Raw genomic sequence first — 15,979 nt, 5'->3', positions numbered from 1 at the left:
CCAATAATTCTATATACCAGCTCCATGGTTGCACCACTGTACAACACATTGTGGTTAAACTCACTGCAACTTAAAAATTTCCTACAAAAACTGTCTTTGAAAACTGATAGCAATGATTCATTGGAGAGCCATTTTTAAATACGTGTGCATGCGTGGTAATAGGACATGGTTTGCTTGTCCATATCCTGCTACTAGGTTAGAGGGATGAAGATGAAAAAATCATGCTTATGAATACCATGACTTTTCACTTCTGAGAAGTTGTGGAGTAATTATCTGGTTGGCACAGTTGATGTTGCGCTGTCCAGGTAATTACTCTGTTGGAGTTATGACCAAGAAAATAATGTGCTCTTTGTGTCATACTGATTTTTAAAATAAAACTTTAAGAATGGTCTGTACCCACAGAACTGGCACATCATTGTGGCACCCAAAGTCAAGTTGTTAATAACACTCTGGCATTACATCTTAGCAAAAATTACACAAAATACTACAGGAGAAGCTGAAACTGGGTGGGGGAATGTGCTTAGTGCCATTAACAGCAAGGCAGTATAAACAAATGTTTCACAAGTAGCATGGTCGGTCTTCTCTTGGAATATTTCTGTCAATATGTCTACAGCAGGTAACATTATTTAACAAGCAGGTATTGGAGAAACTATGGTCAAAAACGGAAGCATTCTTGGTTAACATTGTGGTGGTATGTGTGACCAAGAATATATAAGGTGATCTTGTGTTACTTTTACCAAATTTATTTTCTCTCTATCTGTTGCTTACAAGTTTATAACTATCTAGAGGAAAACAGTAAAAGGGATCTAAATGTATTACTAGCAGCTAAGAAAATTCTAGCAATAGCCAAAAATGTGCAGCAGCAAGAAATTTGTATTTGGTGTTTTCCAGCAAATGTCTTTTCTGAGAGGATAATTCTGCAACTCTGTAGAGCTTAACCAAGATAGATCTGATATTGTTCTTACTACCTTAGTGTTAAGTTTGTTAATGTTTGCCAAAGGAGCTAGCCATTGCATCTGTATTTGATTTCTTCCCATGCTATTAATTGCTTACTATATTACTCTTCCTTAGTAAAGCCAGTAGGACCGACAGAGTCAGTGGGAGAGAAGACTAGTCCAGAACCCAAAAAGAAACTTGTTAAACAACATAGAGGTGAGTATATTTTTAATGATGTGAAGTATGGAAGGTAAATAATGCATGGGAAGAGATTTAGATTGTTAAATGCACTTAACTACACTTGGAAATGCAACTTAATTATTGAAATTATTGATCTTTGTTTGCACCTGCTACAGAGGTGTTGCTTAATTACACACACGGGTTGAATATGGCTAACATGGGATGGTATTTCAACCCACTTATGTGATTTTTGCATTTAATTTATAAGTGCTGTGCAGTCTTCTGCATATGGTTTCCTTTCTTGATTAAGATGTTTAAACCGTCTGTCTTTGTTTCTTCATCCCTTACATTCATTCAGACTTGGCATGCTTTGTATTTTATAGATAACAGAAAAAAAACATTTGTACTTGTGTATGGCTTGGACTAATACAGACCAAAATAGCCTTTAAAATGGTTTGGCCTTCTGTTAAGACATGCCTGTTGGAAAAAAATATAAGCCTAGTATCTTGCCAGCAATATTAAAATACCCACAAGACAAAAATCATCCCTGAAGATAAAAGCATCTAACGTGAACTCCCTCCCCCCACCAATTGCTTTAGTGGCAACAACTGAAACAAGATGAGATTTTTGGCTTATTACTTTTAATGTATTTAAGTAATGGTAAGTAGATCAGAGGTGTGACAGACAATTCACAGTCTGTCTGTACAGTTTGGTGAAAATAAGGTATCATTTTTAGTCTGATATACACATACCTTTTCTGTAGCAAGACAAATGACAAAATAGTGTACAAGTTAACCTGATCTGTAAGGACAACGTAAGTATGCCATCAAAATTGGTTCAGTTGACCACTGAGGCTATAGCTGTAAGGTAATGGCAAATGCTATTATAGCAGCAGAATCATATAACAAAGTGAAAGAGAAGTATCCAGTAGTAGATGAGTGGGATCAGTGATTTACCCTGGTTAACAAGTTTGGAATAAATAAAATTATGATGTGATCAGTTAAGTCACAAGCCTTCGCATTTAGACACGAGATGCAAACATTGTTAATGAGTCCATTAGTACAGTAAGCTGTCTGTGGTTTGCTAAATGTCTGAACCTAAATTTTGTTCAGTTAAGTGCTGCATTGTAACCTTTTCTTTTTGTGCTGAATGCTTTTATTCTAACTACAACTTAAATTTTTTTCAGACACCTTTATTGAATTATCACTTGTGACATAGGCAAATTTGCATTTATAAGAAAGTAGTCAGACTATTAACTAACATTAATTAGAAAAAACAACTGCCAGTATTCCAAAACAATTTATTCTCTGTAGATTCTCCAGCGCCTCGGCTCCACAAAGCCTTCAAGGAGTACAACACACTTCCATCTGGTATTTATACACATTTGAATTCACTCATTATACAATTAAAAAATCAATTAAACAATTAAAGATTCAATTTAAAAAAACAATTATACATTTATATCACACTCTTCCAGCAGCAGTCAGTGTTCAGCCCTTTGGGTATTAATGTTTGATATTTTAAAATAAAAATTAATTCTTTCCTCAGAAGTTCATTTTTTATTTTATCCTCACTAGCTTCATTTCTAGTAATATGCTCTAAAATAGACACCCTAAAACTACCAGTGTCAGAATTATGGTATTTTATAAAATGTTGAGCCAAAGGGCTCTCATTATTCTTAATGTCTGTCAAGTGTTCCATAATCCTAACTTTAAACATTCTTTTAGTTTGTCCTATATAAAATTTTTTGCATCCACATTTTATAATATAAATGACTTGTTCGGTAACACAACTAAAAGAACCATTAGGTTTAAAACTTATTCCATTTATATAAGGAAAAACACTGTCTACATAGACACAAACTTTACATTTCCCACAAGATGTAGTACCTATATTATTTATTGTTCTGCATATATTTTGTATAGGTAATTCAAATTTTGTATGTACTACTATATATCTTATATTTCTCCCTCTCTTATAACTAAACTTTAACTTTTTACTTGTCATCCCATTTATTTCTTTGAAGTTCTGTAGAAATCTCCAAAAATATAATATATATCTCTTTATATCATCACTACAAATATTATATGTAGATACCATAAAAATATTCTTTGTGTCCCTTTGATCATCACCATTCATCATTATATCACATTTTTTATATCATTGAGGTCTATTATGGTATCTTTTCTGGAATATTTTATTCTTACTCATATTTATCAATTGCATGTCATATTTTCTATTTTTAAACATTTCCGTTGTATTGTTAACTTCCTCTAGAAATTCTTCTTCATTATTGCATATTCGGGAAATCCTTAACAATTCACTATATGGTATAGCTTCTAATACATGCTTCGGATGACAACTAGTGCCCATCAAAAATTGATTTATACAATCAAATTTTCTATGCATTCCAGTGACTATGTGTTTTCCTGTGAGTCCCTTTAAATTAAATTTTTAAGTTGAATCCTTAATTGTTTAATTGATTTTTTAATTGTATAATGAGTGAATTCAAATGTGTATAAATACCAGATGGAAGTGTGTTGTTAGTTACTCCTTGAAGGCTTTGTGGAGCCGAGGCGCTAGAGAATCTACAGAGAATAAATTGTTTTGGAATACTGTCAGTTGTTTTTTCTGAATACCTTCAGATTTTGGTGCTTGTTCGAGCTGAAAGCTGGTGTTGCGAGTGGTTTATTGTTCTTCTTTCGTTCTTCCATGGCCAGTGATCCAGGGGCTAATATTCCCAGAATCTTTAGGGAAGAGAATGCAGCTACCTCCCAGCGGTCAATAGAGGGCTTCCTTAACCGAAATATGGAACAGAGTTCGAATCGGACAGAAGGTAATGTGGATGCTAATTCAGGCATCCCTGTCTGGGAGCGTTTCCTTGCTGAAGCTCGAAGCAAGAGAGACATTAATCCATTTGCCCATGTTGGGAGGCGATCTACGGATTATCCTGGTGAAGTAAAAGTTTTACTGTCTAAGCTAAAAAACTTAATGGACAAAGAGATGCTAACGTATTATAACTATACTAGTTTGCAAAGGTAAGTGGATTTAAACATAGTACCTAGAGGCCTGAGAGCTATTAAATTTCCTTCGGAACCATTTGTATCTACATGTACAACAGATAAAGCTTTCTTGACTAGATGGGAGAAAGCGGCACACCAGTGTTCAATTGAATGGTTGAAAATACTGATAGAGCGGGACATTCTAAAGTTATCAAATATCAAGAAAGACATTAATTTGTTGTGCACTAATTTAATGTCTGTATTAGATAGAATAAAGTTTGAATCTTGTTAAGTCGAGATTCAAGAGAAAGTTACTATTCATGAAAATAAAGTCATAGAGCAGAAAGTGCACAAAATCACGAGGGACTTGCGGGACTTTGGTTCCACCAAAGAAGGCTGTGCCATTTTCAATCAGCGACCACGCTTTAATAGAAGCTATTCGAATGTTAAAGTTAACCAGCAAGGTAGAACTGATAGTTTAACTAAAAATAATGCCAAACAATTCAACAAGGCACCGAATTACAGTGACAGAGACCAAGATTTTCCACCATTATCGTCACCAGTGAATGATTGTTTTCTACCAGAACATTTTGGATCGTACAAACAACCAGGGAGGCAACAGCAGCAGAAAAGGACTTATACGGAACAAGAGACATATAGGGGAGGGCCGTTTCGTCCATGGCGTGAAAACAAAAGGACTAAATGGTACTAGCTTGATTATTCATGATAAAGTTGTGAATTTATCTGGTTGTTTTGTCAACGATGAAATGTATTCAGTTTTTAATCATGGTTTAAAGTTTGTCCCTACAGTTCTTCCTAAAAAATATGAATGCAAAATTGAAATTTTCAAATTCATTCGCAAATTACATCTATGGTACTACTTTAACTGCATTGTGAGTAAGAGTGTTGAATATAAACAGTCTGAAAGTTATAGTTTAGATAGTAATACATTGGAAATTAGTCAGGATTCAATAGATGATTTGTTTTCTTCATGTGTTAGTGAATTTAATGCTTATTGCGCAATAGATACATCAAAGATTAAAATGAATAACAAATTTATGCCACCTTTTGTTCATGAAGGCATTAAGAATTTTTCTACCATGATAGGTTTTGAAATTGATGAGATAGTTAAGTGTGAATATTTCAAATGTGAATTTCAACTTATCGAAGAGAGAATGGATAGAATTAATGAAATTTGCCAAACAGAATGAGCTGATAGTAAAGCCTTCAGACAAAGGCAATAAAATTGTCATTATGCATTACATGCAATACTTTAAAATGTGTATGAATTTATTATCAGATTAATTAGTTTATCGTGAGAGTTCTGTGGCAGAAGTTACAATAGCAAAAGAAAATTATTTACAACTGATAAACAAGGGCCTAAGACTAGGCTGTTGGACTGAAAAAGATGTAGATTATAAGTTACATATAACAGAATGTAATCCTGCATATTTTTGTCTACCGAAACTACACAAGGATATGAATGATCCCCCGGGTAGACCGATTGTTTCAGCAAGGAATTATTTTTTACACAATTTGGGATTGATACTACATCAAGTGTTACTGAAGGAAGCTATTAAGCTACCATCTTACATAAAAGATTCTTTTGATTTTTTGAATAAAATAAAAAATATTGTTTGGTGTGAGGATATGTATTGGTTAACATTGGATGTCAGTAGTCTCTATACGAATATTAAAAATGAACATGGTATAAAGGCATTATTCAAACAAATGGGAGACTACCCTTTAACACATTATGTAACTGAATTGGTAAAGTTCTGTTTAGAAAATAATTATTTTAATTTTAATAACAGAACTTACCACCAAATACAAGGCACAGCAATGGGTGCAGCATTTGCACCCATGTATGCAAATATTTTTATGGGTCAAATGGAATCTGAGTGTATTTATACACATTTTTGTAAAAAAATATGTTGTACACTATTTTAGATTTATAGATGACTTGATTTTTTTTTATGTAAGGGAGGCAAAATTGAAAGTGAAAATTTCATTCAAGATATACAAATGAATAGGTTTAATATCAAATTTGATGGAATACAATGTGGAGAATAGTGTCTCCTTTTTAGATATTAATTTAAAGGGACTCATAGGAAAACACATAGTCACTGGAATACATAGAAAATTTGATTGTATAAATCAATTTTTGATGGGCAGTAGTCATCCGAAGCATGTATTAGAAGCTATACCATATAGTGAATTGTTAAGGATTTCCCGAATATGCAATAATGAAGAATTTCTAGAGGAAGTTAATAATGCAACGGAAATGTTTAAAAATAGAAAATATGACATGCAATTGATAAATATGAGTAAGAATAAAATATTCCAGAAAAGATACCATAATAGACCTCAAGGATATAAAAAATGTGATATAATGATGAATGGTGATGATAAAAGGGACACAAAGAATATTTTTATGGTATCTACATATAATATTTGTAGTGATGATATAAAGAGATATATATTATATTTTTGGAGATTTCTACAGAACTTCAAAGAAATAAATGGGATGACAAGTAAAATGTTAAAGTTTAGTTATAAGAGAGGGAGAAATATAAGAGATATAGTAGTACATACAAAATTTGAATTACCTATACAAAATATATGCAGAACAATAAATAATATAGGTACTACATCTTGTGGGAAATGTAAAGTTTGTGTCTATGTAGACAGTGTTTTTCCTTATATAAATGGAATAAGTTTTAAACCTAATGGTTCTTTTAGTTGTTACCGAACAAGTCATTTATATTATAAAATGTGGATGCAAAAAATTTTATATAGGACAAACTAAAAGAATGTTTAAAGTTAGGATTATGGAACACTTGAGAGACATTAAGAATAATAAAGTAGAGAGCCCTTTGGCTCAACATTTTATAAAATACCATAATTCTGACACTGGTAGTTTTAGGGTGTCTATTTTAGAGCATATTACTAGAAATGAAGCTAGTGAGGATAAAATAAAAAATAAACTTCTGAGGAAAGAATTAATTTTTATTTTAAAATATCAAACATTAATACCCAAAGGGCTGAACACTGACTGCTGCTGGAAGAGTGTGATATACATGTATAATTGAATCCTTAATTGTTTAATTGATTTTTTAATTGTATAATGAGTGAATTCAAATGTGTATAAATACCAGATGGAAGTGTGTTGTTGTTTACTCCTTGAAGGCTTTGTGGAGCCGAGGCGCTAGAGAATCTACAGAGAATAAATTGTTTTGGAATACTGGCAGTTGTTTTTTCTGAATACCTTCAGATTTTGGTGCTTGTTCGAGCTGAAAGCTAGTGTTGCGAGTGGTTTATTATTAACTAACATTATACTGCACATATATTGCTATATATGATATAACCCTAAGCAACATCACATAAATTATTCAATTCCTGCCTCTTTCTTAACAAAAAAAAAATCTTTATTAAACCATCACTTAGGCGTAAGCAGTCATACATTTATATAAATTAAAACAAACCACACCGAGACATTTCTAGGTGCAGGCATTTTACATCACAAACCATACTGACACACACTCAGTTGCAAAACATTATAAATCAGTTATTGTCTACCTTATTTTTTTTCATTCAAACATTACATAGCTCATTTAAGTCCTGCGTCCTTTCAAACCTCATTCCTCCCCTGTATGTATTGTTCCCACAATTCCCATTTTTCCATATGTAGTTTGCTCCTACCCTTTTCTAAAGATCTCAGATGTTTTTCGTGTTTCACTGTTGCAGTCATCACATTTGGGTTATCTCCCTGCAGGTAGCTCTCAGCCGGCCTGAATACCAGAGTTTTGGGATTTCTGTGTCATCTGCTGTTGCTTCTTCCATGACATCAGGTCGTCAGGGGTATAAAACATGCAGCCGATGCCATTACATCAGTCTTTTCTTGCCGTGTGGTGCCCAAAGCAGTAGTAGTTCACAAGTGCCGGTTGGCCAATTCCTGAAATTTTTGTTTTCAAGTTTCAGACCTGAAGTCTTCTAAAAGATAAGTACCCCTATGGGGATCTTTTTTTCTTGCTCTAACCAATGTCAGAAAAAAATAATTGTCTTGCCTGTGGAAAGCAAATACCTCAGAGATTTTCATTCTTACTGCGTCACTTGTTTAGCACAGACCACTATGTCCCTCGCTGTCTGTTTTCTGTCTTGTTCAACGCCCGAACTAATCGTCGTCTGGCTATTTTTGTAGCCAAATACTTTCGCTCTCTATCTCCATACTCCGAAATGGCTTTAAGCCATCCGACAACCGATCTTCTGAAAAGCGTAAGGATAAAAACAGACCGCATAGGTCCAAAACTGCCGACAACTATTCCATTAATCTAGTAGCCAGTACGCCGGTACTCAGTGAGGTGCTTTCACAGCCCCTGATACCCTCTTCTGCAGATTTGCAGGCCTCTACTGAGACCCATTTGGAGTCCAGTATGCCGTGAGATGCTTCTTCGACTGTGGATCCTGTGAATGTCTCTACCTTGGATGGGTCCGGAGCTGCTGTGCATGCACCGGCTTCTGTGGGTTTATTGAGGCCTACCGATTTTCATATTAATCCGATGACTTAGTTTCAAGCCAAAAATACTGAATTCCTCAGGCCTAAAGTTTGCACTACGCCTAGGAAACCGACAACCAAAGCACATTCTCAGGCTCTTATGCCTCAAAAGCAAATGATTAGAATGGCTGAACACCTTATTACCTTAATTAGGGGAAGCCAGCCTTCCCCCTCCGAGACCTAGAACTGATTTACCTTCTGATTCTTCTGACCAGGAATCTTATATCTCTGTTCCTTCTGACTACCAGGACATACCCTTATCTATTTAAGAGGATTCTGATGCAGAAGATTCCATTCCCTCTACTTCCCCTCCAGAAGATTTTTCTTTTGGTGAAACCTTGCATACCCTTAGGGAGCATTTCTGCTGGGAAAGCCAGGACTGTTCTCATTCCAAAAAGAGACGAGGGGAATTTTTTTATACTTGCCTCAGCACAGGCCTCTAGCTATCCCTCCTGTACTGGAGATTGTAGATGATGTTTTCTTGGAATCCAGCCTTACCTTACCCCGGATACTTCGGTTTCCTGGGAGCTGGAGGCAAACCGGTACTATAGAGTACCTGACTCCCACAAATTCCTTTTCAAGAATCCTACTGCGGATCCAGAGACAATTTCCCAAGGACCAAAAGGCATTAAGGCTACTGCTGCCAAAAATCCTACCCCTTCTGACAGGGATTATTGGGCTTTAGACAGATGGGGTAAGATGGTATACACCTCTGCTACTCTGGCCATTAAGGCTTTAAATTTATAGTTTCATATGTTGGTGTCAGCAGCATATTATGGGGCTAATTAAACAGAAAAGGATGTTGATTCCTGATTGTGCAGAACACCAAGATTTACAAGAGTTGATGCATTCTGCTGACCAAGTTGGTAAACCTACTTTGCAGTGTGGTTTTGATGCTTTAGAAACATTTTGCAGGGCTGCTGTCACTGGGTCTGTACTTGGATGGCATAAGGAACAAAACTTGCCAGATCATGTAAAAGCAAAATTACTGGATGCACCCTTAAACCAAGAGCGCTTATTTGGCAATAAAGCAGAAGTCATCCTCAAAAGGATGGAGGAAAAAGCTAAATCTATGCAAACTATTAAAGATTTCTTACAAGTACAGCCACCTAGATTCAGTAGGCATTGGCCTTCAAAGAACTGGTCCTATCCAGTACCTTCCAGGCCTTCTCAGTCCAAACCCAGAGGCAGCAGACCACCAAGACTTCAGTCTCTGCTTATGCACAGGTCTAAGCAGTGGGGTGCTCCCACATTCAAAGTGGGGAGTAGTAAGCCACCCCCCCTATGGTAAAATTGTACAATGACTTCTCTCTAGCTCCTCCAAGCCTTGCTCAACTACTTGCACCTTTAGGAGGAAAGCTTGCCCTGCATGCAAAAAACTGGGAATACATTACCCACGACAAATGGGTTTTAAACCTTGTTTCCGTAGGATACAGATTCCACTTCCACTCACTCCCAACCCTAAGTGGATGGCCAGACCTCCCCCCAAACCAGTGGCTGGAGGCCCAAAAGCAAGTACTCTTTCCTCAGCATCAAGGCTATTCAACCTGTCCCAGCAGAACAAAGGGGACAAGGCTTTTATTCAAGACTGTTCCTGGTTCCCAGAAAAGAAAACTCCTGGTGTCCTATCCTGGATCTGTCTATTCTCAACACTTTTCTGGTGGTTCCAAAATTCAAAATGCTAAATCTCCAATAGCTGCTTCCTAAGCTAGCCAAGGATTCCTGGCTGGCAACCCTAGACTTAAAAGAAACTTACCTGCACAACCCCTTAAGGGAATCCTGTGCCTAGCTCCATCCATTGCATTTTGCAGGCAGAGAAATGTTCAGATTTACCCTTACTTGGACGATTGCCTGATTCAGGCAGAAAGTCAGGACTTGCTATTATAGCACCTAGCATGTGTAAACTGGGGTACACCATCAACGAAAAGAAATACCCTGCCAACAGATTGTATTCCTGGGAGCAAGCTTGAACACAACTTACCAGATGGCATTCCTCACTCGAGAGAGAAATTTATTCGACAACCTACTGGCCACAAAAATCCAGTATTTGCAAGGGAAATACTGCAAGCTCTGGGGTTCATGGCCTCTTGCATTCTGTTAATTCCATATGCAAGACTGCATATGAGGAAACTCCAATGGTATCAACATTCTCAGGACCTGGAAATAATAAATGTAATGCGATCCTGTCTCGCCTACATTCATAACTGATGGGCACTCGGCTCCGACTCGGCCGATACACTAGCACGAAGTCTCTCATTGGCTGGGCCAACCCCCTTATCCCAGGGTGCACCACGCCCAAACCCCCAGATCTCGTTTGCCGCTCCTAGAGTAACGACGTGGTCTCAACTTGGCTGTGGCTAAGTACCCTTCTATTTTGGCCTTTTGGTCGCTTTTTGACAGTTGGCTTTAGAATTTGTACTCAAACAGCTATTTTAATAGCTATCGTGTTAGTTCAATTGTGATGGATTGTGTTTGTCTTTTTGAATTGTTGTGGTAATCCCTTCTGTTTGGCGGGCTAGGCCTGTTTGAGTTAGAGGGCCTTTGCCCTATCTCTTGTAGAGCGTTTAAGTTAGAGTTCTCCCCCCCCCCCTTCCCTCCTTGTGTGTGTTGAGTGTGTTTCACTAAGTATGTCTGACAAGGGCTAAATCTTGTGTCCCCTTGCTCTGCTCCACTGGCCTCGGAGCCGAAGGATAGAGGATCTAAAGTTGGGTCTCCCTCCTCGACTCCACTGTTTTTTGGAGTCTCGGGATGAGAGATCAAGTACTCTGTCCCCTTCCTCTGCTCCACTGATTTTGGAGCCGCAGGATAGAGGGTCTAAATCGGTGTCTCCTTCGGCTCCATTGGTCTCTGAGCCGCTGGAGAGTGTTTATGCTCTGGGGTCAGATGTCATCGTGCATACAGCTGCAGTCATTACAGATGGGTTATCCTGCCATCAGGCGGGTCCTCGGTCGGCCGAATTCCAAAGTCTAGGTCCGGCGGCGGTTGTCGTCTCTTCTTCCCTGACGTCAGTGCAGCAGGGGTATAAGAGGCAGCCGACGCCATCTTCTCCAGTCTTTCTTGCCGTGCGGTGTTCAAAGCAGAAGCAGTTCACAAGTGCCGGTCGGCCAGCTCCTGAGAATTACAAAAATATTTCAGCCGAAGTCTTCTTGAAAGCTAAGTACCCCGTTGGGGAAACTTTTCTTGCCTCAGAACGATGTCAGACAAAGTTAATAATTGCATTTCATGTGGGAAGCAAATACCGCATAAGGATTTCCACTCTTTCTGTATACCTTGCTTAGGCCCAGACCACGACGTCTTGGCCTGCCGTTTTTGTGCTAGATTCAACAAGCGCACTAAGCGCCGGGCGGAGTTCGCCCTTCACTGTTTTGGTAAAAAATTTAATTCTATTATGTCGTCAGATACTCCGACTCCAGTTTTGAGTAAAAGACGCAAAGATAAGGACCGACATACGAGGTCCGCACCGACTACTGACACCATGCTAAGGCCGACTACCAGTTCTCCGGTTCTCAGCGAGGCGCCTACGCAGCCCATGAGTACCGATGACACTACATTACCGGTGTCTTCAGTACCCGAGGTCGCAGGCTCCTCGGTCCCCATTTCTACTGCAGATACCGACGCCACTCTTGGCGGGGAAACTCTGAGTTTAGACAGGCCTGCCATTTCTCAAGGTGTCTTCAGGCCTTCCTCCTTTTCTATTAAAGCTTTCAATAAATCTAAAGCAGCCATGAAAACCAAAAAACAGGGACCTCAGACACCCTCTCAAGGCCCCATGCCTAAAAAACAGATGCTCAAAATGGCTGAGGATTTGATTACTCTTATCAGGGGTTCTCAACCCCCCTCTGACAAAAGGCCCAGATTAGAGGAAGACTACCCTTCCTCATATCAAGCCTCTATTACCTCTGAACATTCTGAGGACCAGGATTATGCCTATTCTCCTTTCAAAGTCGTGATGCAGAGGAGTCTATTCCCTCTGTCTCCCCGCCCTGAGAACTACTCTTTTGGGGAAACCTTACATACATTGAGGGAACACTTTCACTGGGAAGGCCAAGATTACTCAGATTCCAAGAAAAGGCTCAGGGATTTTCTTTTGCTCCCCCAGCATAGGCCCCTGGCTGTCCCTCCTGTTTTAGATATATTGGATGATGTGTACACAGAAGCCAGCCTTAATCCATATTCTTTGCCTCCAGCTCCTGTTAAACCAGACCGGTATTACCGGGTTCCTGATTCTCACCATTTCCTATACAAAAGTCATGCTGCTGACCCAGAAACTATTTCACAGGGTCCCAAGGGAATTAAGGCCTCTACTGCTAAAAGCCCATTACCTTCAGAGAGAGATTCCAGAGCTTTAGAAAGGTGGTGGTGGGGGGGGTGTACACCTCGGCCACTTTAACCATGAGGGCATTAAACTGTAAGTTCTGTTAAAGTATCAACAGTTTTTGTTATCTCAATTGAAAAGCAAAATGACACAGCCAGAACAACCAGATTTAAAATGGTTGCAGGATTTATTGCATGGTGCAGAGCAAGTGGGTAAACATACCTTGCAGTGTGGTTTTGATGCTTTAGAGGCCTCGTGTAGAGCTGCTGTTACGGGGTCTGTTATACGTAGGCATGCTTGGCTCAAAGAGCAAGCCTTACCAGATCATGTCAAAGCTAAATTATTAGATGCACCTCTTCAAAAAGATGTATTGTTTGGTGTTAAAGCTGAGGAGGTACTAAAGAAAATGGAGGAAAAAGTGAAATCAATGCAAACAGTGAGAGATTTCCTGAAGGTACAACCTCCACGTTTCAGCAGAAACTGGCCTTCAAAAAATTGGTCCTTTCCAGCCACGGACAGACCTCAAAGGGGCAGATAGATGCCCAAGAGGTAGAGGGCAACCTCAAGGATCTTTCAGAGCCAGACAGTGGCAAGCACCAACCCCAAGAGGTGGAGAAGATAGATCACAGTCATTTAGAAAACAGACACAATGACTTCCCCCTATACCTGCCAAGCAAAGCTTTAATGGCAGCACCTTTGGGCGGAAAGCTGGCATTATTCTCAAAAAATTGGCATTGTTACAAAAGACAAATATATTCTGGACATTATAGACAGAGGCTACAGGTTCCACTTTCACACCCTTCCAAAAATGAGAGGCATGCCAAACCTGCCACAAAATCAAAGGGCAGAGGCACAAAAACAAATTTCAGCTCTCATGGACATGAAAGCGATTCAAGAGGTACCTGCAAAAGAACAAGGTCAAGGGTTTTATTCCAGACTATTCCTGGTACCAAGGAAAGACAAATATTGGAGACCTATCTTAGACCTATCCATCCTAAACACATATCTACAGGTACCAAAATTCAAGATGCTCACATTACAGCAGCTTCTTCTCATACTGGGCAAGGAGTCTTGGCTGGTAACATTGGACCTCAAGGAGGCATACCTGCATGTCCCTATCAGACAAGATTGCAGAAGATACCTCAGATTTCTTGCAGGTTCAACCCATTATCAATTCTCTTTATTGCCCTTTGGCTTATCTACTGTGCCCAGAGTGTTTACGAAATGCCTGGCATCAGTAATCGCCTTCTGCAGACTACAAGGAATACAAATCTACCCATATCTGGACGACTGCCTGATCCAAGCGGACAGCAAGGACATACTACTGAAACACCTGGCGTTTGTAATAAAACTGTTGAACTTTCTAGGATACACAGTCAACAAAAAGAAATAAAAACTAATACCCTCTCAACAAATAATTTTCCTGGGTGCCAGCTTGAATACAACCACCCAGATGGCCTACCTCACGCCAGACAAACAAGGGCAACTGTCTCAGTACTTCAGCAAAATGGCAACCTTCACCAGGCTGACTGCAAGGAAAGTCCTGCAGGCTCTGGGATTCATGGCATCTTGCATCCTACTAATCCCATGTGCAAAGCTGCATATAAGGATGCATATGAGGAAACTTCAATGGTACCTAAAAAAAAAACGTCTCAACACAGCCACAGCTTGGAAACAATTATACCACTCATTCCATGCCTTCAAAAGGAATTTTTGTGGTGGGCTCAAGCATGCCAAAGAAACACAGGTCTCCCTTTCTGTGTACCTCAAGCAACTCAAATCATCACAACAGACGCCTCAGACTATGCCTGGGGAGCACACATGACAGATCAGTGCATTCAGGGAAAATGGTCCCAAAAAGAGAAGCACCTACACATCAACCAAAAGAAATGCTAGCCGTGCAAAATGCTATTATGACCTTCAAAGACCTACTGCATCCAGGCCAGCTATTGATAAGGACAGACAACACCACAGTGATGTGGTACATAAACAAACAGGGGGAACTCATTCATAACCCCTGTGCAGGCAAGCCATGACCCTATGGAACACAGCACTGGAATTACAAGTTCAACTACAGTCACAATTCCTGCCAGGGAAGGAAAACACACTGGCAGACAGCCTAAGCAGAAATATGACGGATCCACACAAATGGAAGTTGCATCCTCAAGTTTTCACAAAGATAACTCTGGCATGGGGACAGCCAGACATAGATCTCTTTGCTACCCACAGAAATTACCATTTGAAAAAAATTTGTTCAAGGACCTATCATCCACAGGCCTGGAAAGTGGACGCACTTTCTTTCAATTGGACAACGTTGACAGTCTATGCCTTTCCACCTCTTCCTCTGCTGCCCAAAGTTCTATTAAAAGCCAGAGCAGAGAGGCTGAAAATGATTCTCATTGCTCCAGACTGGCCAAGACAACACTGGTATCCGCTCCTGAAGAGCCTGACACATTCCCCACCATGGATCCCACCTCTAGTCCCTCTTCTGTTGTCCCAGCACAACTGCAAAACCCTTCACAGCCAGCTCAAAACCTTAAATCTAACTGCATGTAGAATTCCTTAATTTCCCAACAGACCCTCCTCTCCAAGGAGGTGCAGGATGTCATCTTGGAGGCCAAAAGATCTTCTACTAGAAAAGCCTACTCTGCCAAATGGAAACTATTTTGTGCCTGGAATCAAGAAAAGGGCCAGAATCCTTGGGTAATAAATTTACCTCAAATTTTACAGTACCTAGCTGAGATGTTAAACGGTGGACTTTCCTTCTCCTCCATCAAAATCCACGCTTCAGCCATTTCTGCACAATACAACACAGATCCTCCTTTATTCTCTCATCCTCTCTTAAGGCAGTTCCTCAGAGGGGCAAAGAATATAAAACCCCCAAGGAAACCACCAGTCCCTGCTTGGGACCTCGACTTCATATTGGAAAAGCTGACCCTTCCTCCCTTCGAGCCAGCTTCTTCAACAGAACTGCAATACTTGTCATGGAAA

At 39.3% G+C, this 15,979-nt stretch overlaps 1 protein-coding gene across 3 annotated transcripts in view; it reads left to right on the top strand.

Annotated features, from left to right (window-relative positions):
* LOC122809037 (torsin-1A-interacting protein 2-like) overlaps positions 1-15,979 on the top strand; it is a 773,156-nt gene that overhangs the window by 149,879 nt on the left and 607,298 nt on the right. For all 3 annotated transcript variants that reach the window (XM_044080245.1, XM_044080242.1, XM_044080244.1), the window contains exon 3: positions 1,072-1,152. In XM_044080245.1, coding sequence (XP_043936180.1) covers positions 1,072-1,152 — 81 coding nt within the window. The remainder of the gene's footprint in view (positions 1-1,071; positions 1,153-15,979) is intronic.

The sequence above is a fragment of the Protopterus annectens genome, chromosome 8.part0, assembly GCF_019279795.1.
Source record: "Protopterus annectens isolate FY-2018-M chromosome 8.part0, PAN1.0, whole genome shotgun sequence".
NCBI classification, from domain to species: Eukaryota; Metazoa; Chordata; order Ceratodontiformes; family Protopteridae; genus Protopterus; species Protopterus annectens.
This window is presented reverse-complemented; position numbering and strand designations above follow the sequence as displayed.